The sequence below is a fragment of the Athene noctua genome, chromosome 20 (assembly GCF_965140245.1).
Source record: "Athene noctua chromosome 20, bAthNoc1.hap1.1, whole genome shotgun sequence".
Lineage (NCBI taxonomy): Eukaryota > Metazoa > Chordata > Aves > Strigiformes > Strigidae > Athene > Athene noctua.
Genome location: NC_134056.1, coordinates 6,096,418 through 6,121,075, shown reverse-complemented (window position 1 = coordinate 6,121,075; position 24,658 = coordinate 6,096,418). Strand labels below are relative to the sequence as shown.

At 41.0% G+C, this 24,658-nt stretch overlaps 1 protein-coding gene across 2 annotated transcripts in view; it reads left to right on the top strand.

Annotated features, from left to right (window-relative positions):
- The first annotated feature begins 5,170 nt into the window (after window positions 1-5,170).
- Window positions 5,171-24,658, top strand: part of GPR107 (G protein-coupled receptor 107) — a 40,863-nt gene continuing 21,375 nt past the window's right edge. The window contains exons 1-14 of one of the 2 annotated variants that reach the window (XM_074924140.1): window positions 5,171-5,307; window positions 10,332-10,457; window positions 11,280-11,330; window positions 11,546-11,634; window positions 12,284-12,450; window positions 14,209-14,243; window positions 14,460-14,516; window positions 15,790-15,900; window positions 17,431-17,564; window positions 18,478-18,553; window positions 19,535-19,608; window positions 20,187-20,304; window positions 21,299-21,429; window positions 23,254-23,297. In XM_074924140.1, coding sequence (XP_074780241.1) covers window positions 5,197-5,307; window positions 10,332-10,457; window positions 11,280-11,330; window positions 11,546-11,634; window positions 12,284-12,450; window positions 14,209-14,243; window positions 14,460-14,516; window positions 15,790-15,900; window positions 17,431-17,564; window positions 18,478-18,553; window positions 19,535-19,608; window positions 20,187-20,304; window positions 21,299-21,429; window positions 23,254-23,297 — 1,324 coding nt within the window. In that variant the 5' untranslated portion in view covers window positions 5,171-5,196. Of the gene's footprint in view, window positions 5,313-10,331; window positions 10,458-11,279; window positions 11,331-11,545; window positions 11,635-12,283; window positions 12,451-14,208; window positions 14,244-14,459; window positions 14,517-15,789; window positions 15,901-17,430; window positions 17,565-18,477; window positions 18,554-19,534; window positions 19,609-20,186; window positions 20,305-21,298; window positions 21,430-23,253; window positions 23,298-24,658 lie in introns of both variants that reach the window. The other variant, XM_074924141.1, reaches the window with a different exon arrangement.

Genomic DNA, 24,658 nt, shown 5'->3' with positions numbered 1-24,658 from the left:
ACACCCACACCCTGAAAGCTGACTGCAAGGGCTGACTTCTTCAAACTCAGCTACCTAAATATATATAGATGTACACACACCCCAAAAACTACCCAAATCCAGGAGTATTAATACCACCATCTGTCACCAACACGCTCAGCGAGCAAGCAGAAGAATAACCAAATTATCTGCTTTTGCATAAATGTGGGTTATTGTAGCAATTATGCAGGCCTTGCAGAAAAAAGATCATTTCCTTGCCAGAGAGAAATAAGATTTATTTTGTCTTGTCTTCCTCTACAACAGCGTTTATTTGAGCTGTGATCTGACTTTGCGTTTCTGCTTTTCAGCTACAAGAAATGTAAAAAGAGCTTTAGAGCAATATTTTATATTTATCCCTGCATCTGTTCATGAAAAGTTTGCATGGGGGAAGAAAAAGGGAAGCACATCTATTCACCTGAGGAAAAGGTATCTGCTTATAGAGGGTGGGGATCCCTTTGATGTCAGAAGATAAAAATTGATCAGCTGCTACAAACGTTATCTCCTTTAGATTAATGCACTTCTTTCACCGATGCTTGGCTATTAACATACAGGAGAAAGGACAAGAATAACTTATGAAGCAATCCAACATTTAGAACAACAATGGAGACAAGTGTTATGTTAATAACTGAATTGCATTTATTTTTATCCTAGTTCTATTGATTTGAACGGAAGAGTAGAATGCTGCTCCTCACACAGCTATCTTTGAAGAGAGACAGAGAACAGGCCACACTTTTAATGATGAACAAAAGTTATTACTTTTAAGTTCTTTGTAACAACTAAGAAACACACTGTTCAACTCATTTTACAGAGTACTTCTTCCTGCTCCTGCCAATGTATTTAAATATCCGAGCCTGCCATGCTGCCTAAAGCACAACCACAATCTTCCAAGGGTTTGTGCTTCTACAGACTCTCAGAGAAGGGACACCAAAGCCCACCGTCATTGACTTCTGTCCTCCCAGAACGCGTTGCAAAACCAGACAACGTGGTTGCATCACGAATTTCTGAGAGTTTAAATCCATAAATACTTGAGTAAAAAAAATGTACAGAGACCAAACAGAAAGCAGCACTTTAGTATCATCTGAGGTAAATTTGCTGTGGAATTTCCTTTTGCACAAAGAGCTGGGAGGGGAACAAGGCAAACCTGTTACACCAGCATGGGCAGGGAAACCTGTCCACACTGAAAGATAGAAATGCTTAACCAGTTACAGAAAGATAAAGGCCAGAAATGCAAGTTTTGTATTATGATAGTACATTAGAATCAACCATGCCAAAACCTATGAAAAGGCATTAAAATTTGTGTGGACAGAGGTTCAAGACAAACGCTAAACAACGTTAATTCCAGGTATTTCTAGAAGGGGACTTTTTCCTATTTTCGATTGCCTTTATTATTTAGCCTGAAACTCTCCAAGACAGGGACTGCTTTGACATTATTGCTTTCAGTTGTACAATGCCCAAACCAGCAGGGCCTGCAGCTTGGTTGTTCCCTAATTACTAATGTAATTAACAATGGCTCATTAAGAGCCATTTATACTGAAGCATGATGCTGGAAAGCTCAGTCGGTCCCAGCCTCAAAAGAATAATTCTAAATGCTGCTTAGAAATTATGTTATCTATCACTTCATTACTTAATTTGTACAATCCAAATCTGAGCAATGCAGAAGCTGATGGGAGTTTTCTTCAGCCGCACTGAGAACAAAACCATGCAGAGCTGTTATCTAGATTTGGGCCTATTCCTGTAAGTTCTCTGTGTTTTCCTCTCCCCTTGTTATGATGCAGAGCACTCCCAGAGATAGATCCTAAACCCAAGGAGAAGGAATTCACTTTTAAAAAGACTAGGACTTTGTTTAGGAGACCCCCAATCCCACTTGAAAGCAGCCAGATTAGCTGCTGAATGATTCAGAATGTATCTAAAGAAGAAAAATAAACTATGTTTCAATCTCAACCCTTTTCCCTAGGTTTGTTTACTCAGGCAAAGCAAGAAAAATCACAACTTTCAGAAAACATACAAGCATTTTTGGCTTCTAGGATACAAGAGGAAGAGGACCCACCTTTCCCCCCTGGATTTATCACCCTTGCAGCTGCTTCCCTTTTATTTTTATAATTCTACCCAGATCATCCACATCCAAGACAAGGAATGTAGATATTGCTTCTAACCTCTCATACACTGGGACTAAAACAGCACCAGGAAAGCAAGAGGACACACCTTTCCCTAAGGCCATCACAGCTGTTTCCTCTCTGCTATTACAACACTACACAGATCATTCAGACACACAGCAAGAACCTTGGTTCTCTTTAAATGCCCTCTCAGGGCCCAGGGGGGTCTAATTAAGGCCTGATCAAAACCTGATAAACCTTAATGGCCCTGACCAACCTCACCTGTGGCCTCCCACGCCTTCTGCCCAGGGAGTCGAGCGGCCCTATTTAAGCTTTGGCCTGAGCATTCAGTCTCTGTTGGTGCAGTGTTGTAGAGGTACTGGTCTCTGGCTTAGCTGTAGCTATGCCTGGCTAAAAACTGTGTTGATAGGGAGTGAGGCCCATCCCTGTGGATCTGTCTGTCGGTTGCTCAACTGTGTCTGACCTTGGTTACCATCACCTAAGTTGATTTCTCAACTCACCCTTGCCTCTGTCTCATTGTTACAAGCTCATCTGATGATCCAGCCTCTTGGCTGCTCCCAGCTGCCACCCCTGGGCCTGCTCTGCTTGCTTCACTCAGGGACTGGACTGTGAATGGTGAGGTTCTTTCTCTGCTGTCCATGTTATCATGCTTATCTCTCAGCTCTGCATCCCTCAGGGAAAAGCCAGCCCTTGCTACTCCTCAGCATGCCTGTACCTCAGCTCATAGAGTATGTTTACAAATGGACACTTCACCAGTGGACATTTGTCTTGCTCTGTACCTGTAGGCTGTCCCGTGCCAAGGTTTTTCTGACACTGCTGATACTTTCCATCCAATCTTAATAGTTGCCCATGATATGCTTAAAAAAAAAAAAAATCTGTGAAGAGTTCTAACTAGGTGTTTGGGTACAATGAAGGAATAAAGGAAAAAGACAGCCGGGCTAAATATGGTTAACCACAGCTGAGAATAACTGTACTTGCTAGGAACAGCACATTTAGAGAAAAGCGAATCTTGTCTGGAAGCTACAGTAAAACATATAAGTGTAGTGATGAGAGTTGCTGTTCTAGCATATTACAGACAGCAGCCAGTTTGCATATTGATGGGAATGTAAATTTAAGTATAGACATTTTTTCACATACAAGTTCTTAGGAAAATGCATAGCCAAAGTAAACATGTTATAAATTCTAACTTTGATATTATTTAGCCTAGGTAAGTGGGAAACTTAAGAGTTACTACAATATCCTAATAGATGTTAGAGAGTTAACATCAAAAAAAATATTCAGTTAGTTTCTAGTCTGTGGCATAGAAATCCCTGATTGCTATTAGGAAAGATCTTTAGACTAAGAGAGGCCCTTCAGCTGAACCACTCCCCAAAACTGGAGGGGAAAGCCTCGTGCTATTTGATCACTGAGGTCAAATAGTTAAAGTGTGCCTGATACTCAGTAGTGGAGCAAGGCGTGAAAGCCTGTGCTGCAGCTGTGGTTTCGAGCAGCTATTTCTCAGGAGTCAAAAGTCTCTAGGTGTCCCAGATGGTCCACGACAGAAATTATAATAATTACAACATTAAAAATACTAATTCCAATAAAATTTCTGGACCAGAGTTATCTTTTTCAGAATAAATTATCTGATTGTAGTGATGTAGTCTTCTTACACGCTGTGGGGTGGAGCTACGGGCACTACAAGGCCTGATGCTGACAGGACATCTAGCGGCATGTACAAGTTACTGCCCAGAGAATGAACCCTACTAGAAAAACAGACTGATTTTTTTTTCATGCTTCCAGATATTTTCTGGTACGAGTCCAGGTTTCTTTGGCTGATGGCGAGATTTTTGTGTTTATTTTATTACCTAAGAAAATAAAAGAAAAAGAGGGAAATGAAACTGTAAGAAGAAACGTACAGTAACATCTGAATCACCTCTGTATGAAGATGGGGAATTCTATATAATCTTGCTAATATAAAGGTCAAGACTATTGATTTTTCTCTGCCTTTTCACCCTCACTTGCATTTTAATACTCACCTGGTGAAATCCAGTTGCTTATCTGGCTCTAGGTGAAGAAACTTGCACAGCTGTTACTCCATACACTGAAAGGGAAGATCAGAATGTTTGAGTACCAAGAGCTAACAGCACAGGACTCCTCACTGAAGAATTAACATTTATCTACATTGATGGCTTCCCTCTGCGTAGTCTTTCAATTATTTTTTTTAGCCATGTGTCGGTCTAAAAGCCATTTTAATTGCCAGTATTCATGCTCACTTTGCTTCTTGTGTTACTCTCAGTTTGAGCAACGAAGAAGTCATGGAAGCCAAGCCTAGTCTCCTTATCATTTCACTTTTAAGTGGGACTACAGCTACCATTTTCAAAGAATTTAATAGCTGAAAAAGTCATTCAGTAAGAAAGCACAAATCCCTTTGGTTTGTTACATATTTCTTTGGTGATACTTAAAATTAATACTCTAAACCCTGTTTTAGACAGAAAGGCAGTTTTTCAGCTGTTTGGACTACCTCACACTCAGACATCTGCTCTCACCGTAACTCCCAAGAAGCTGAAACCTGCTGGCTGATCCATGGCTGAGCTGGAAGCAACAACCCCAAACCCCGCTCCAAAGTGTGCTGTGTGGCTGAGGGCTGAGGCGGGAAGAGCTCTGGCCTTTGTCTGTGGGCAGAGCAGCTCTGTGTCGCCTCACCCCAAACCAGGGCCTGGCTAAGCGCGGCCACAGAGCCTGGCCTGGGGGAGGGTCAGGGGCTTCCCTTTGCCCAGTGTCCCCCCGGTGAGAGCAGCGGGGCCACCAGCCAGGAGGTTGCCCACCACAGGTCCCCGGCCACTGTCATGGCCATTCAACCCGGGGGGCAGCGTCCGGGCGGGGGTCAGCCCGGCAGAGCCCGAAAAGGCCCCAGAGGGAGAGAAAAAGGCCGTGAAGCCACAAAACCCCTGACGACAGGAGCCGAGCGTCTGTGACAGGGGAGAGCGGGCGCGAGGGGCAGCCCCGCCCCACGCGGTCACGTGCTCCGCCCCGCCCTTTGACCGCGGAAGTGGCGCGGGAAGAGGATGCTGATGCTGGAATAAACATGGCGGCCCGCGGCGCTGGGGCTGCGCTGTCGCGGGCCGCGGTCGTGCTGGGGTTGGTGCTGCTCTGGGTGGGCCCGGCCGGTGCCCGCGTCCATCATCTCACCCTCAAAGTAAGGTCTGCGCTGCCCCGTCCCTGCTCACTCGGTCTCTGGGTCGCCTGGGGGGAGCGGCGGGGCCGGCCTGGCCCTGTGTGCCTCCCGCGGGCCGGGGCTGTCCTCCCCGCGCCTCCCACCTTTATCCTGCCGCCTGCCTTTGGCTTTTTTTCTTTTTCGTTTCTTTCTGAGCTCTCTCCCTACGCCTCAGCCTTCCCTGGCCTCGCTGTCTTCTGTTTTTCCTGTTTATTTTCTCCTCCCCACATCCCTGCTTTTTTGGCCCTTTGTTTCTTAGTTGTGGGGAAAACGTGCGAAGGGCCTCAGCACTGTGGCGGTTTGAAAGCGCAGATGCTTCATGTCCTCTTAAAAGCGAGGTAGAAAGCTGTCTGTGATAAGAGAGGGCTGAGCATGAGCTCAGGGGAAGTTTCTGAAGGGTGGCTGAGGTTGCTTTGGCTTTTAATCTGCACCCTGCAATAGTTTTCTTGTCCTGATCAGCGGTCGCTTGACTCTGAAAGGCTGCGTGGCTGTCTTATTGGCCTTCCAGATGTAGTTTCTTTGTGCTAATCAAGTGATCAATAGAGGCAGACGAAAATATTGATGCCATCTGCTTTCTAGTTTGGGTTGACAGGCTTCTGGTTGTGCTTTGAAAAGAGTGTTGTGTCTAGTTATTCAGGGCTGTTGATGGGAAGTTGTGCAGGTTGTGGCAAAGATCTGTAGCTCCAGAGTCCTGTTGTCTGCTGTGTTTTAAATGACAGGCTGCACAGCTGTTAAATGTTAGAGGAACTGTGCCTTTGGTGTGATGCTTTTTAAGGGCTTCTATGTAGTTCATGAAATGCTCTGTAAATCTTCAGAATGAGGTTGTTAATTTTGTTCTTGTTGTCAAAAACATGTAATATTTTGCCATTAGAAACAGTGGAGAAAGTTAATAATATAGTGTATGACTAGGACCGGCATTACTGTGTTCTTGTAGAAGTTTAGGGAGAATTCCAAAACTTTGCAGGAGCTCCCCTTCAGCCTTTGGGATACAGTGAATGCTACGGGGACACTAATGATTTATTTGTAAGGAATTGTCCAGATCATGTAGTTGTTTGATGTGCAACCATGTCAATATTGTTCTGCTTCAGGAAAAGTAAACTTCTCTCTGAAGCAATAAACTTGGAGGTTTGTGCTGGTTACATTATTGTTTTGAGGAATTTGTGACCAAAAATTGAGTGGTGGAAGAATTTTTCCTGGGCTGATACTCTTCCCTTACATAGAAAACTTCCAAACTGGCCTCAAGCAGATGTTCTCAGCAGCAAACATTACGGCTTCTAGTTCTTATTAGGGTGTGTCTTAACCACCTGGATCAATTACTAAACTGTGTTTGCTGATTTTTATTTTTTTTTTTTTTATGGTCTAAGTGGGGTATGGTTTTAGTTTTGTAGGTGTTTTGTGTGAATTGCAGCACTGACCTACCAAGCACCATGGAAAGTAGAAGTGTGTTAATGCCTTTGTCCACCTCTTGTATAAACATGAGCTTTATTGTTAGAGCAGTCTCTCCCTTTCTACTTCAGCCACTGTTTTACAGCATATCTGTAAACATCAGGCTCCAATAACTGTACCCTTTCACAATGAAATCTCCCTTCTAGTGTTCTTGCAGTTGGCTTCTTGCTTGTAAGTGTGCTTTGACATGGTGCCAAGCTAGAGGCCACAGCTTTGTGTGAGTGTTTGATATTGGGTTTCTTCAAACAAGCTGTTACTGCTTAAGTTAGAATAGCCTCATTCTTGTATCTTTGTAATTAGCATGCTAAGGTGAAACTTTTCTTGTTGTCAGAAAAGCAAACCACAGTCTGAGCAGTTTCCTGTTCTGAAAATAACCTTTTATCTTTATTAAAGCATACAACATGATTTATTTCCTCAGAGTTAGAAAAATTATTTGTTTGAATCTTGCTGTTAGACTAGCCTTGTCAAAGGAGACTCTCTTCCTTAGTAGCAGTTGTTACTAGCTTTATTAGCTTAATGGGATATGTTTAAAAAACAAAAATGGAAGATATAGAAGACTGATGGAAACAATTTTCAGAGGTTTCCGAAAGTAGCTGGTAGTTGAAATGTTTCTCTTAACCAAAGATATTTCTGTTGTCTTAAGTTGAATGCTATAATATTGTTTTTCATAATGCAATGGCAGACTGTCTCAGAGAATGAGGAAGTTGGTCTATACAAGGCCGTTGTCGGGTACGTGGTTAAGCTTAATGCCAGCTAGTAGCCCAACATACCGGTTTCAAGAGGAACCATCGAACTGGCAACGCTGTGTAGCAGCTGTGGTGTTAGTTTTTGATTAAAGCAAGTCATCTTGACAATTAACTGGCTCCCAAAAGGGAAGTAAGACCTCTCCTGTTTCATGATATTGTCAAGATTGAAGTTTCATGTTAAATTTTTATTTGGAAGAAGTTATTTGTCAGCAATTATTTGTAAACGGTTGTGACATTTTTATGTTTCAGGCTTCAGTTGCTCAAGTTGAAAATACCTTTTACAACAATTCATTTAGTCTTACACAAATTATAAGTCTTGCTATTAGTTTCACGCCAATAATAAAATTCCTTCCTCATAAGGGTAAGCACTCTAATTAAACTTTCACTGTGTGATCCCAATTAGATTTTGGGCAAAATTATTAAAGAATATTTTTCTGCCTGTTCTAGGCTGCAGGATCTTGGATACTGCTTTCCTGTAATCTTAATCAATGGTTTCAGGATCAATTTTTATCTTAGAGGAGTGGAAGAAGTCAGGAAAATTTTTACAGAAATAAGCTGAGAACTTACTGTATTGGCTTGATTGTAACCTCTTGGTGATTAGTCCCAGATCTTCTCTTCTCGAAGGGACAGGCTTAACTGTTAAATGCTTCCTATGTAAATTAAAATAATGTGTATGCAAACAGCTCAGATGCTTAAGCGTTCACTTCTAAGGGTTCACACCTTTGTTGTAAATTTACAATTGAACGTTTCTGAAGTCAGCAGTTGAGTAATTATAAATAAAAGTTAGATTCTTCCAACCTGTTAAACCTCCTGTGAGAGGTGAGACAATTATTAGTAAGCCAGTATCTTTAAGCCGTCAATATGTGGAGCAGTAGATGCTCTTGGGGAGTGTGCTGTTTCTTGGTGGCAACTGGTGACAGAGCGTGTGGGATCATGTAAAGCTGAAGGATTTGTGAACTAAATCTGTAAACTCTAAGCACTCAACACAGATAAAATCAGGGAGGAAAGTGTGTGTGTGTGTGTATTAATTATCTTTTGTTGGTGGGGAGTATATTAGTGAACCGGCAGAGTAAATAAACTGAAATTGAACTGAATAGCTTTTGCAAGTACTCTGAATCAAGCAGCTATCTCTGGTCATGTTTACAAGGTATAAAACACCTTGTGGCTGGATGACACTGCATCTCCCTTCATATTCCCTGCTACCCAATCACCCAAACGCTTATGTGTCCAGATGTGGTTAAATACGCATGATGTGCTATCTGAAGAGCTGGTATTCATCTTCCAGTCTGACTGGGAAATTATATTGAAAGCAGTGTTAAATGAACCAGATGGGCTCTTGTTCAGGCATGTTAAGTGACCTAGAACCCGAAGACAGCACAGCTATAATGCTCTGTTGAACAAAGCAGCTGCTGTGAGGCATGTGTCACTAACTTTTTTTCCTCTTCTGAGCATTAAGGGAACCATCTGGTTATTTGCCAGGTTAACTTGATTCTATTAGAGCAATCTTGTTACAGCTAGATTACAAGCTAGCTGTGTCAAGATTAGTGTCCTGCTATTACAGGGAGTGATATTTATGTGTTGGGAATGTTACAGAGATACCAACATTAATACTGGGGGTAAAGAAAGAGAGACTGTATTGTGCTTCTATAATTCTTAGCTCAGTCTTCCAGTACCTTGTCCAGAACAGTTTGTTTTGCTTTAGCAGGTGACTTCTCTGCTTAGAGTATTCTGCAGTCTGATTATCTTTTCCTGGAAGAAACAGGAAAAAGAAACAATTTTCTTCTTTTTAGTGACAACTTTTAAAATGTGATTTAAAGCACTTTTACACTTTCTTTTTAATTTTTGTTGAATTGGTGATCCTGTAGGATTGGGGGTCCAACTGCATATCTATTTATGGATTTCTGAATGCAAAGTAACAGGGATAGGACCTTTCCTCACCTGATGGGGCAACTGTATGTAATGTTTACTACTTTTCATGTAAGGTCCTTCATGACCTCCTTATTAAAAAAAATATGCCCACTGTACTTGAAGATTTATCAGCTGAGCAAGGCATGGAAAAGGAACAATTTCTACAGTTTTCTTGCCAGACTGAGAGGAACTAAGACTAGGAGCAGAGGGGGGAACTGGAGCTTTCCTGTTAGAGCAACTAAGCCAGGTGATTCTGTTTGAACTCACATACCCAGTTTTCTGTGTTTATCCTACTTATAAGATGTAGATGGTTTTTTTGCTAAAAATCACTTGTAGGAATGGGACTACACAAGAAATCTTATCTACACCATACACATAGTTTTCCAGTGTCTTAGGTGTTTGTTCAAACAGTGACTCTGCCTAACATGAAAGATCTGATGGGATGACAGTACACTGACACTTGGCCAAAACCCAGCTCTTGGTTAAGTAAGATCACTATAGTCAACTAATTCCTCTTAAGTCTGTTGCGATGGCAGTAGCTAGTGTTCAAACAATAGTTGTCTTTATTTGTGTACAGTATCTTTTTTTTTTTTAGCAATATTTTATCAGTGATGCCAGATATTTAATTTCTTCCAGACTTTTTCCTTGCATATTTTTCAGTCGTATAGCCAGGTAATTAGCAAAGACATTTTATTTAAAGTTCTTACTGTTCAGGTTATTGTAAGAGTTGGTTGATTCCAGTGAAATTGGTTATATCTGAGGGTATCCTAAAGAAGTTTGCATTTGGTATGATCAGATAGATGTTGTGCATGAATACTTAAGTGTCTATCTCTGTCACCCTGCTTCCTCTTTGCTGCTGTAGATGAATGTGTATGTGATTTGTAAACTTACTTTCCTTTCTTACAGGATGATGTGAGGCAGAAAGTGCATCTGAATACCTTTGGCTTCTTCAAGGATGGTTTCATGAAAGTCAATGTCAGCAACCTTTCATTAAAGCCACCAGTGGGCTCTGATGACAAGAGTAGCTTATCAGTAAGTTAGAGTCCAATGACTGTATTAAGCTTACTGTGAAATTGCCATTGCACTGAATGCCTTAACTTGTGTGATGTGTCAGATCCTACCTGGTGGTGCTCTTAGCTTTGCTCCCCACTCTGAGCCTTTTATGAGGATATGTATGTTGTGAGATTTAGCCTTGACCTCTATTCATTCTGCTTTAAGGATAGACTTTAACTTACTGGATCATCTACTGAACTTGATGCACGCATCTATGACCTCTATTGAACAGAGGTTTCCTAAGCAGTTATCTGATGTGAGATTTTCACAGTTGTCCTGTTATTTTGCAAGGCATTTTGTAATCATTATATCAGTGGGTTTCCAGAGCAGTGACTATCTTATTTTTAGAGGACTCTAACATTAAATGTTGTATTGCGCATTATATTGGTGATTTTAATAGACTGAAATACTAGGGTAGAAAGCCGACCTGTGTTCTTGCTCTTCTGCACAGTTTGACCTCTGTTACTAAAAGTATTAAATGTCTTCCTCAAGCAAGACTATAAGGAAAAATACTGTGAAATAAGTTAAAAGGTTTGGGGACAGAAGGTCTGTCATTAGTTTGGGTCTGAATCAGTATATCTTTTATTCTTGGTGGATATGGATGAAGCAGCAGGTTTATTACATTTGAATAATTTTTCTGTCTAATCAGATAATGAGAAAAATACCTGGATTCTGCCTTAAACATAGGTTAATTTATTTAGAGAGAATTATCTTTGACTCTTTCAGTGGTGGTTTGGCTTCTGATACTTAGGGGAACCTGAGCTGTTTTAATTTGACAGATTCTTCTAAATTGTCTCATAGGTGGGGTTCAGTTTGGATCGAACAAGGAATGATGGGTTCTCCACTTACCTGGTAAGAGATGCGAACTTACTTTTCTAAGCTGGGGACATCTCAGTCCTACCTTCCCCCAGGACGGGGGGGGGGGCTTTAGACATGGGCAGGTTGTCAAGGGCAATTCAGTTTTACAACTTGCTGTACTAAGAATCATAACCTCTCCCTGGTGGGGAAAATATACCATTTCTTGTAAACAGGAGGGGACTTCAAAGATTTTTTGCTTATATTACCAGGATGAAGAAATGGATTACTGTATCTTAAAAAAGAAACCAGAACAAGATGTCTCTGTTGTAATCTTACTTCTGGACTTCAAAACTGAAGTGTGAGTAAATAGTGTACACTGCATTTTCAAGTTACTTCTCTAGTTGAAGCTAATATAACACTTGTGAAAATTACTTAAGGGCTTGGAAAGCTGCTGTGCGTGTAGCTTATTTTTTAATGGGTTACATGAAAGTTGAGGGGAGGGGAGAGTGAGAGGGGAAAAAAAAAAATCTGTCATGTAAAATGGTCCCGGAATTATTGCTGTATCTTGGAGGGATAAGGGGACGTGGGGAAGAATCATACCTTATTTGTGCTGAAGGCGTGAACTTGAAGTCTTGAGTCACTATTTCAGCCATTTTATTGTTTGTCTTGACTTACCTATTTCATGGAAGTACCTTCAAGGATGCATTGCTTTCTTTTGCAAGAGCAACTGTAACTGTTTTAGTGGAAACGTACTTTCAAATGACTCCGGTTACCAAAACTGAATAAACATATTTTTCTGTGGTTGCTCTTGGTTTTGATGTAAATGTAGTGTGACTTCTCCCACAGTAATCAGTTCAGTGCCAGGCTTGCCTGTTTGCTGTGGTGAAAACCTGCAAAACAAGTCAAGACAGGTTGATTTTCCTTTACTACATATATGTAGGCTATGACAGATAGACTCTGAATGTTGATTTGCTTTCATTTTGTATAAAAACTCTTTGTTTATTTAGTGTGAAAGTACGGTTCTCTGCAGAAGCTTCTTCTTTGTTACCTAAAATTTCATTTATGTCTGAGGAAAATGTTACTGCCTTAAGTACAAAGCCGCTAAAAACTTCCCAACAGAACAGTGATTCTAGTAAAAATCCTATGAAGACCAACCAAGATACAGACAGCCGAGGTAAGCCTGCTAAGCCTGTCCTATACAACCTCTTGCTGCTAGTTCTGTGTTGATATGCATTCAGCAGTGTGTTGTGACATTCTGGGGTCCGCTTCGGCTAGAACTTGACACAGTCTTGTGTAAACAAACCTGTGCATAGAGCTACCTGCTGGGCTGGAGTCTGTCCTGCTCAGTGATTTGTGCTAACCAGCTCTGTCAGAGACCCAGCAGGACTGTTGGAGACCAACAATACCTGTGAGGAGGGGTTGAGGTACTTGATTGTGTTTTCTGGCAAAAAGAAGGCTAAGGGGGAATTTGGTAGCCACTAGCAACTGGTTGAAGAAAGGTTAGAAGGACAATGATGCCAAGATATTCTTAGTAGTGGCACACAATGCAACCTGTGGCTGCGCCCTCTTACTAAATCTTGGGTGTCTCAGATTGGATGTTGGGAGGGAAAATAAGGCTTTCCTGTGTAGGTATTCCAGCATTGTAGAAGATTATTTGTGGAAGCTGTAGAACCTCCATCCTTTGAGGTTTGAAACACTGAACTAAACAAACATTTGACTAACCAGGGCCAATGTGATACAGTATTGACACTAGGCAAGCTTTGAGTCAGAAGCTGGATAAATACTTCCACAGGTCCTTTCCAGCCAATGTTTGTATGAGTTTGTATTTAAAGAGTTGAAATCTAGTCTGTCACTTAGAAGCTATGGGATGGAAAACTGACTATACCAGTAACCTTTCTTGGAGGCACAAATCTTTATCTGACTTCCAGACCAGCAGACAAAACCATTTTATAATCTCAGCTCTCATGGGATTAGCTCTAGACAGTTCATTATCTCTTCCTGGAAGACTTCAGATCAGACTACTCAGCAGTCTGATCTGAAGTAGTCTGAGTCTGTCTTGGCATGTCATGTTCACAAGCTTTGGTATCGTTGAAAATTTTGCACAGCTGTTCTAACAAGTCAAGAACTAAAGCTGGATGGCGTTGAAGATAATTGATCTGACAGCTCTAGTTTTGCTTTTTCTCGTGTTAAAAAGCATGGCATGCACATTGACAGCACACTGACATGCGGAAGCCAAAAGCAAAGTTTAAGTGTTGAACTTTTACTTCCTGGTAGAATAGAATGACCTTATGTTTGAAAAGCTTCTTGTAGGAGTGAAATGAAACGGTGAATTTGACGTGCTGCTCTTTTGAAGTCTCCTGCCAATTTATGTTTCTCAAGTTCAGAACAGATATTCACTTGGCAGATCACCTATGCTTTGAGTTTTTGTTTGTTTTTTTGTTTGCGTTTTTACTGAGGTCTTGCTTAGTAGAGAGCTGAGAACTTTTTCCTTCCCAAGAGCTAATTAGGACTTCCATATGTTAGGCCATATATTAATGTCCAGATTAAAATTAGTCAGAGAGATTAACAGTACTCAATCATAACATTGAAAGTCATAGCTGTATACTGTATGAAACAAGGCTGTAGCCTGCATCTGGTATAGGTCATCTGCCTCCTGCATCACTGTAATTGGAGGGGTTGGAAAGACTTCTTGGGTAGGCTTTTGTAGAACGTATAATAGTAGAGAAGCCTATCGTAGCATTTGAGGATTCATTCCTCAGGAATAGGAAGGAGGGACTGGAAATGAATCTCTGTTAATGATTATCTAGGCAGCTGCCACACAGATGAGTGCAGAAGATTTGAGTAAGGTATTGGCAGTGTTCAAAAGGTGTTAGACTGTGAGGATGTCTAAATGCGAACACTCTAAATGTACTATTAATACTTTTATCTCTAGATAACAAGTCCAAACGAAGTACAACAACCTCCCAGGTAAGAAACTATCTGCTGTTCTGTTTTAGAAAGAACCCAGGGGAATATTCCAGTATAAGCATAGCCAGAAAGTGGAGAGTATTATTTTCTGTTGCTCTCAGCTTCCACTGTAAATGTACAGAATGCAGTTTTGATTGTCTGGATGATGTAGCCAAATGTGGTAGTTATCTGCTTTTTTAAAAAAAATAATCTAAAAGTCTCTTTTCCTTTTCCCAGAGCATAGTAGAACAAGAACATCCTGTTCGCAATGACAGAGGAACTTTCTCATTTCAGGTAGGGTGTCTGTCGGTGTCTAGTCTTAATGTGTGCAGACAGTTTCTTCACTGTACTACTCTGAAAAGTAAAAGTCTGATATAGATGCCTCTCTGATAGCTCAGTAAGTTTTTTGAGTGGACTCTTGTTAAGTGCTGGCAATCTTTCTTCATAAGGTGTGGCAGCTGTTTTAAACTCCCTTTAGTATGATGCTGTTCTGAGTATCTGTGAGCCTCAGCACATTAAAGCTTACAATGGTGCAACTAGTGCATACAGACTTCTAACAGCAAATAGCTGTGACCTGACTGACTCACCTAAGAGGAAGGTGTTCTGTATGAAACCAGATTAATGCTTTGTTTCAGCACCCTGGTTCACTTGAGGTTGTTGTTTACTATAAAACAAACACATTTTAAATTTTGTTATGACACAAATCAAGGCCATTGAATGACTCGAGCGTGGCCAGAGAAGGGCAGCGGAGCTGGGGCAGGGTCTGGAGCACAGGTCTGCTGGGGAGCGGCTGGGGGAACTGGGGGGGTTCAGTCTGGAGAAGAGGAGGCTGAGGGGAGACCTCCTGGCCCTCTGCAACTCCCTGACAGGAGGGTGCAGAGAGGGGGGATGAGTCTCTTGAACCAAGGACCCAGCGCCAGGCCCAGAGGGAATGGCCTCAAGCTGCCCAGGGCAGGGTCAGGCTGGCTCTGAGGAAGGATTTCTGTGCAGAAGGGGCTGTTGGGTGTTGGAATGGGCTGCCCAGGGCAGGGGGGAGTCCCCATCCCTGGAGGGGTTGAAGAGTCAGGCTGACCCAGCGCTGAGGGATCTGGGGGAGTTGGAAATGGTCAGGGTGAGGTTCAAGGTTGGACTGGAGGAGCTTCAAGGGCTTTACCAACCTCAATGATTCTGTGAAATCTTATTTCCATAGCTGTCGTAATTTGTATAGTTGGGGGAGAAACAGACTACCTGCTTATGCTTTAGAGCAAGCATGATCCAAATTTCATGCTTCACCACGTGAAATATAGGACACCTCTTGTTATGTTTTCTCTGCCATGAAGTAAGTTGAACCCTGATACCTAAAGGTCTTCGATTACCAGAGTGCATAATCATAGACAGGTGAAGTGATTTTGCATCTGGAGTTCTGTTGAAAGTTGCAAGTATGCTGGTATCCTCAGAACAGTACGCTTGCTGAAGGAACCAGCTGACCTAGAGGACTGATGTTTTTCCTGCTTCAGTAGAGATGGCTTCTTACCCTGGCAACCCTGTTAATGAGAAGAATACTGACTATCTTATTCCTTGTTTTCAGTTTTTTTTTAATATCAGCTCTGATAACCAAGAAGGTCTCTACAGCCTTTATTTCCATAAATGCGTTGGCAGTGATGGGCCAACTAATGATCAGCGGCTATTTAGTCTCGATGTGAGTATAGCTTCTAAATCATCATTAACTCTTTTAGACTGAAACATACAGCTTCCAATTCTTGCTTGTCTACCAGGCACACACTGTACAGAGTGTATAGATGGGGTGGGAAGTGATTCAGAGTTGTGCATTTAATCTTTATAGTGCCGTTCCTGAAGGAAACAACTACAGTAAGAAGGACTAAAATACTAGTTTTGGAGAAATGTCTGGAAATCTGAAGACTGCATGTGGGCTGGGTTCACTCTACACAGTTGTGACTAGATGCTGTAATGAGATGGGAGCTAAAACAGCTGTTTGTGTCTTGCTGTGCTCAAAAATCGCCCTTTTTTTCTTTACTCAGTTACAGATATTAAGGCTGTTGCTGCAATCTAAATTGTTGGTATTTATGAATTCAGTGTTTTTGCTTTTTCTGGCCTAATTAAAGATGCGTTTTTACAGTGTTAGATGCACGTCTTAAAGGCAATATGTTGTAGTAAATGTCTTATCTCCTTTAACATCCAAGGGTTCAGTCCTATGCTCTTTTAAGTCAGAGTGTGTTATCACAGCTCAGGCTTTCCCTTTTTTTCTCTGTCTTTTGCTCATGCTGGCATCCATGCTGGTGTATGTAATAAAGCTGTTCTGTAATGAATCCTTTTACTGACTGCGGTAATGCTCAGCCAGATCAGACACCTGAACTGCTTTTTACATGGTTGTGCTGATGCTACAGCAAGGGAAAAGCACAGGAGCATGTAGGTGACAAAACTTAGCAACCCTAACTCAGACTAGACTACTTTGAAACTGCTTCTGAAGTTGGATGTTTAGAAGACCAAGTTGTTGAATTGCTGTTTGTTGTTTTCACCCACTGAAGAAGTTGGAAAGAAAAGAAAACCAGCATAACTAACCTGCTTGGTTGTGTTTAGAGATGCAGAACAGTTTCAGTACTACAAGCTAGTTGTGGTATGTTCTTTTAATGAAGTCCTAGCACATATAACCAAGTCCTTTAGGGGCATAAATAGGATGTTAAAGCTTCTGTTTTCTCAGTCACAGGGTAATAGGCTTGCAGCAGAGTGTTTCCTTTGTCTTGGCAGGTGAAGAAATCCACTGTAGTAAACCTTAGAGTGAGGTTTTTCAGCTGTGTATGACTCTCCCCACACCTAAAATCAGGACTGTGCTAAAAAACCTGCTTGTTTATGCAAGGCTGTAGATACTGTTTCTGAATCAAGGGTGGGCAAACTCTATGAAGTTTGGTATAGAGAACAACTATTCTTTGGGAGAATTACTTTGCCTTTCTGAATTACGTTGCATAATTGAAGCATTGGAAGGAATCTCTGTCTTTTCCTGCTTTTTAAGGAAATTGTGGGTGCAATTTTGCAAAATGTTTTGAGATTCTTGAGGATGAAGAGTTGCTTTTATTTTTTTAAGAGTCTCATAACAGTCACCATTTCAGAAAAGCTGCTTCTAAATGCACAAATTTGATTGTGAACTGTAATTGTTAACTCGGTGCTCTAAGTGTTTTTTCAACTGTACACATAACACACCTTTAATATTCAGATAGAAATTACGGAAAAGAATCCTGAAAGCTACCTATCGGCGGGTGAGATCCCACTGCCAAAACTTTACATTTCCATGGCTATGTTTTTCTTCCTGTCTGGGACTGTATGGATCCACATACTTCGTAAACGCAGGTAAGCGGATCAGCTTGGTGTTAGTGACAAGTATAAGCCTAACTTGTTTTACTTTTATTTTTTATTCCTCCTCTTAATGATCAATTCACTGTCAGATTAATCACTCAAAACTCCAAATTTGACTCAATATTGTATGCCCAATACATACAGTTTGTAGTTGAAAACAGCTACTTCCGTCAGTATAATTTTTGCAGACTGTTGTTCTAAAGTTATCTAGTCTTCTTTGAGTATGTACATATTAAAATGTATTGTGGCAACAAATAAACAGGAAGTTCCTGTAGCTGATGACAACTGGTAAACACCATTTGAAAATAAATAACAAGAAAAACATGATCAAATTATTTTTTATGCGGGGAATTGGCAGCTTATGGCAGTGGAGAGCCATAAACATTTTGATTATAGTTGCAAGTGGGTAGGAATTTCTAACCGAAAAACGTGCTTCTTAATATTTAAAGCATAGCAACAGAAGCCGGCAGCACCTATTGTTCCATCTTGGCTTTACCTTTGGCTTAGTCTGAAGTTCACTTGGTAATCAGATTATTTGGTAGTCTGGAGTTCACTTGGTGATGTGGTATAGTGACTTGGAGGTGGAGGGTGGCGTAATACATGTTTGAATTAGGTTTAGCAAATTTTCCAACAGTTATGATCTACGTATGCAGGATGTTCCTATGAATTACTGGTTTTAATTAAACCAAGTATTAAAAATCAGAGTTGTAGAACACGTAGTTGAAATGCTGTTCAGGATGTTGCAAAAAGCTGGACTGCAGCATTAAAGGGAATCCTTTTACACTGTTAATCAGCTCAGCCTGGGAGTTACTGTTTGACATTTGTAGGTTTTATAGGAATACACTTGGGAACTGAAATTTTTACTGCTGGCTTTTAATTGATGCTCTTTTTTTTTTTTTCTTCCCAGAAATGATGTCTTTAAGATTCACTGGCTAATGGCAGCCCTGCCTTTCACAAAATCTCTGTCCTTAGTCTTCCATGCGGTACGGATAATGTCTCTGCCTTAAGTTGTTTAGCTAGGAAGTAGAAACATGGATGCAGAGCATGCTGTTAGAGAAATCTGCTTTGAGGGGGGAGAATGGGGGAGAGAGAGAAGTGTCTTTCATACTGAAGCACTGAAACTGAACTGCAGCTGTTTGGTAGAAGTGATTCAATTTTCATCAGCAAATTCTGACTTTAAATACAGTTGAGATCATGGCCTGAAGTGGTGAAGCAGCAAACACATACGAGGGTTGAATGAGATCCGTGAATCCTAATGTTTTGGCCATCTGTGGCTGGCCTGAAAATTTGAGCTGTGGTGCTGCTTTGGCTACACAGCTTGCAATAAATGTTAATAAATGGAACCTTTGATGGATGTTTGTAAAATTCAAGGGCACTACTTTAGATGAAGTATTATGGTGTACTGTAACAGACCTAACATTATAAGCTTTAACACTTTCCATACATAAAGTCTCTGCTGAATTGTATTGACTTTGCCTTTCTACTGGAAAGACTTCATAAACAAAGTTACTGAGAAGCATTTAATCTTTCAATGTTTGTGCCAGCTGTGATTTTTCACCTTCATCTTCATGACAGGATAACTGCTACAAACATTTTTGGGGTCTAATGAATCTGGATTCCACTGAAGTTAGAAAGCATCTAGTAACCTAATGCAACTGAACTTGAACAAGGAATGAATAAATAGGTTACAAATGCAGTTGTTTATCTATAGTTAAGTGTGGGAAGGATGTAGATTGTATGAGATACATCCACTAACACTTTGGAAATATGGCAAATGGAAATGACCTCATTGTTGCTAAACAAAACTAGAACACGTTGGGAGGGAGTGTTCGCTAAGATGTAACAGCTGAGTTTGTAGCCACTGATTGGAAAACTTGAAGTGGCTGTCAAGCAGACCTCTTTTATAGACATGGGTGGGGTGCTGATGAGCAGCTTGTAATATGTACTGTATTTTCTGCTTCCAGATCGACTATCACTACATTTCTTCTCAGGGGTTTCCTATTGAAGGCTGGGCTGTTGTTTATTACATTACTCACCTGTAAGTATGTCAGAAGATTGATGTGATAGATTCAGACAATGAAACTGAATTCCCTGTGGGGCTGCCCACCTCCCTCCCTCCTGAGCAAACTGGAAAATTGCTGAGTCTTTGGTACTACAGCCTGAATGACAAGACAACAATCAGCCCTGTGTGAAGGGGAAAGCTCTACTTATAGAGAGCAGCTGCAGAGAATTGGTACTTATCTGGGTGGAGGAGTAAAAGGAGAAATGCTTTGCTTTTCTTTGTTCATACTAATATTCAAGTATCTAATTTGCTCTTGGTGTGAATGGTAAGAGGGTACAGCTGCCAGTGTTTTCTCCTGTTCACTGTGGTGAATGGATGACTCCCCCAGGAAAAGACTGCATATATTGACAATTGTGAATGAAGTGTAATATTGCTATGTGATACACAGTTGTAAGCAAGTACATCTGCTTCACTGTTGTAGGATAAGCACTTGCCAAAATTATGAATAGCAAGGCATTTGTTTGGGTTTGTGGCTTTGCTGACTGTAGGAGAGAACCTGGGCAGAAGAGGAAGTGTGATAAAGTCTCTCACTGCGGTATCTGTTTCTCTTTCAGACTGAAGGGTGCTCTTCTGTTCATCACTATTGCCCTTATTGGCACAGGCTGGGCTTTCATTAAACACATCCTGTCAGATAAAGACAAAAAAATTTTCATGATTGTCATCCCACTTCAGGTGAGGACTGAGTTCTGTCAATACTATCTTGTGGGAGAGATGCTTGTGGAGAGTGTAAAAGACTGAATTCTGCACAAAAATACCATATAGTTACTGCTTGTATAAGCCTATTGGTTACAACTTCAATCGAGCTGGAATATCCTGGGCCAGAAGTTACTTCTGTAATTTTCCCTGCTTTTCTCCCTATACTGAGTATGAGGTAATGATAATCAAATAGTGTCAGCAAATGAAGAACTAGCTGTAGAGTAGATATATTCATGCTGGGACAAAGCTTGGGCTGCAAAACAGCACTAAACTGTTAAGCAGAGAAGTCAAATGAGTTTTCATTTCTGAAATGCTTGCTGAATGGGCTTAAAAATAAGGAGAAAACAGAGACTTGTAGGTTCATTGGGTCTGAGGGAAATTTTCTGAGTGTGTTTGAAGGGATCAGTACTTGTCTCCTGCTCTAGGAACTGAAGTTAATGGGAGGGCAGCACTTCTGTTGTAGCTAGAAGAGCTTTTCTGCCTTTCCAGATGGAATCCCTTACCCAGCTCCAAAACCAGAAGTACATAATTAGTGTTTGAGGCTCTTCTAGAGCTCCGGTATGGAGTCCAAAACATGGTCAATGACCAGTCTGAATTATTAGTTTTAATTTAGAATAATGCATTTAAACTATTTGCTATCTGTCTGTATGTGGAGTCCTGTTTCTGTATTTTTATAAGAGATTTTGCTATTTTTATCTCTACTGATACAGTAGATTCAGCATAGTATGTAACAAAAAGGACTATTTTCTGAATGCCAGCAGAAATAAGTTCCAATTACTTTTATTTCTGTAAATCCTGTGAAGATGCTGCTGAACATGTGACTTTCTTGACATAGAACTGCAGAAGAATTGTTGATGTTACTGAATGGGCTCTTTCTGCAACCATGGGACAGCTTTTGCTGAATTGGCAGCCCGTATCTAGTACCTTCTTGGAAAGCTTCTGAAACCATTAAGCATATTTTGCCCTGTAGGTACTGGCAAATGTGGCGTACATCATCATAGAGTCAACAGAAGAGGGGACAACTGAATATGGACTGTGGAAAGAAATTCTCTTCCTGGTGGACTTGCTATGTTGTGGAGCCATCCTATTTCCAGTGGTATGGTGAGTCACTGTATGTGTTGTGTGGTTTCTGAGCCCTGATAGTTTGAGCAGTTTGTGAACCAATGGGTATTGACTGCTGGTTAGAGCTAAAGATACTGCCAAAGCAAAAAAAGTCAGTCCCTTGGAGTCAAATGTTCTGTTACTTTTTTTAAACTGTCAGTCTTAACACTTCAGTCTTGTGTTGTGGAAGATACTTGTTTCTGGGGACAAGGTAAGGTGGGTGGCAATTTAAGTGTGGCCAGCACATTGCAGACTAGATGCTTTTGAAACTTGGAATTTTGCAGAAGTGCTGATTCTTACATAGAGAAACAGGGGTTTGCTTTACTACCTTAGGTTGGAAATGAGGCTGCTAAATTCTAAAACAATAGCACTGTCTAAGATCAGTGCTGCCTTCAACCAGAGTAGCTGCATTTTTATTTGACTGTTTAGAAGAAATAATCCCACAGGGAGCACTTCCCTGCCCTTCCTTTCACTCTACTTGGCAAGGAATAATGTTGGTTATATAAAACTCAACTAAAACACAGATAATTCAGTTAAACACTATTGTTGCTTCTTGCCAGTTAGAACATTTATCTTCTAAATTAATCTTAATTGAATAAACAGATGGATTTAAAGGAGGAGTTTCTGGGTCCTTGGTTAGTAAACACAGAATATTCTTGGTTTTCTCCAGTATATTCTGAAATGCAGACTGAATATAAATGTCTGTCTGGTAAACATGTCATCACTCTAGAGCGTCTAACTCTTGAGCTTGAGAACTGGTTTGTAATGTATATGTATGTGTGTGAAGTCACACATCCATGTTGCTCAGTAGATGGGAGCAAGCTTCAGCTTTGCCTGTGAGAGTGGATTTCAGCTGTCCTTACCTTCCCAGTCATCCTCTGTGCAAAACCCTACACAGTCTTAGTGGCAGTCTGCCAGGGCTGGGAAATGTCTTCCAATAAATTTGCAATACCCATTTGTCCCTTCCCCTACTCCTGTTAAAATGCTGCAGCTCTTCTGAGGTGAGAGCATTTGGGTGTGGCAGATAAAAGTGCAGGAATATTAGCTTTAATTGTAAGAGAAACTCTGATTTCCTACGTTAAAGGTGACTTTGACACCACAGCCCATGATACCTAATGCCAGAATCCATATGTCCTGTGAAGTGATACGCTGGTATCAAACTTGCTTTCCATAAAGGAACTGTATCTGAAGAACAAATGCTTTTGGGTGAACTGCCCTGTAACTGTTTAGAGCGTGCAGCCAATTTTCCTGCATTGTCATGGTACCGACACAAACTGGCAGTGAAGCCCAGGACACAAAATCTGGATAGTGTCACTGCAGCTGGTGGGATGACTCATGTGAGCAAGGCGACTAAGACTTGGCCCTTGGATTTACATTCCTGTAGGGTAGCTTCTGTTACAAAAGTTGCCTATGTAGACATGTAAGCTGTAATCAACTATTTAAATGAAAAGGGCTTAAAAGAGCAGTAAGATGCCAAATGCTTGGCACTAGTCTCAGTAGTAGCTCAGTTTAATTGTACAAGTGGAAAGCATTATTCTGGAAAATGCCCCAGTTTCTCACTCTGCTCCTTCACTCCCACAAAGCTTTCTGTAGGCTGAAGTAGGCTTTAGCAGTTGGCTTTCTTAATCACAAGGAGATACAGATACTTGAACTAACTGCCTGAGCTGGGGAGATGGGGGTGAAGTGAAATACATGTAGTGCCAAGCACAGTTAATTACGAATGTAGCTCAGCCATAGAGCTCAGAAAACTTGTCAGAGTTCTAGAGGGCTTCAGTAAAAAGGGAGTACAAAAATTGCAGCTAATGTATTCTTATTTTTATTCAGGTCAATAAGACATTTACAGGAGGCTTCAGCAACAGATGGGAAAGGCAAGTAATCTGTAGTTTTTCTGGTTTGTTATATGCCATAAGATAATGCCAGGATTTCAAACACATGATGCTAATTTAAAGGACATAAACTACAACTATAAATCTAAACTGTTGTTGTCACACTGCTGCTTTTCCTCAGTGGGTTTGTGGGAATAACTTTTGGAAAATGACTTTTTTTGTGTTGCTTTGACTAATAGAACTAGTTCGTGGAACTCATTCTCTGGTAACTTGCACAGCTCTGAGCTAGACACAACATCTAGAGGAAAAAATCTTGACAGATTTGCTGCGTTTTCTCAGACTCAAGTGTTCAGAAGCAGAACTAGGAAACAAATTTCAGAATTGCTGACTATTAGTCAAAATAGACCCCCTTATTTCCTTATTTTGATTTTTGCAGAGACCTGTTCCTGCCAGAATAGAGGGAAACAAACCTCATTATGAAACTGTCCATAAATTGGCATTCAGTGTAACCCAGTTCATGACTTGTCCATGTTTGTACAGCAGCTTAAAGGACTGCTTGTGTGAAGTTGAGTTATGTCTATTGTAGCAGTGAAAATGAGATGATGGATGGAAAGCCAACCCAAATATATCTACTGTAGTGTGTGCTTTTCCTGCCTTATCCACTCACTTCTTCTGCGTTAGTTCCTCAGTTGGCTGCAGATGCAAGTCATGGAGCATAGCGCTGGCTTCCTTGGAAGCAGGCAGCCATTTCAGTGTTCTGTCATTGATGGCTTACTCTTCTTGAAAACTGTATTTGTAGAAGGTCCTTTGGGCTGAAAGGATGTTGCCAACAGTCTTATCCCTTAACTCCTGTCTCTCCCTTCTGCAGATGGCCTCTTAGGTCTGGGTACGTCTTCCAGCCATTTCAGTGCAGATTGCCTCTAGTATAGTAGGTGAAGTGTAAAGCTGGGTTCTGAACTCAGCTCTGCAGACCAAAGATTAGGTCTTTTTTTGCCATCTGTTAAACTGAAACAATACTTAAGATGAGCCCATCTCTTTTTTTGGGGGGGGATTCCAAGCTGTTTAAAAAAACCCCAAACAACCATAGACACACAGAGGAAAAAACCAAAACCTAAACGGGGGAAAAATATTTATTTCTAATATAAACCATTGTGAAAGAGGTTAGTGTTGATAATGTAACATGAATGTTATTAGGGTAGCTTTCTCATCAGTGTGTTCACATGGGTTTAGTGACATTCACTGATTAATTTGTTTTACCTTGCCCAGTGAGCATATATTCTGGAGTATTCTTACTGTTAAAGTCTGCTTAAATTTAGATACTCCTTGAAGCAGTCTCTTCTGAACTGAGGACTTCATGTATGTAAGACCTTTTTCTTAGCTGAACCCACCGTGTGTGGCTGCAA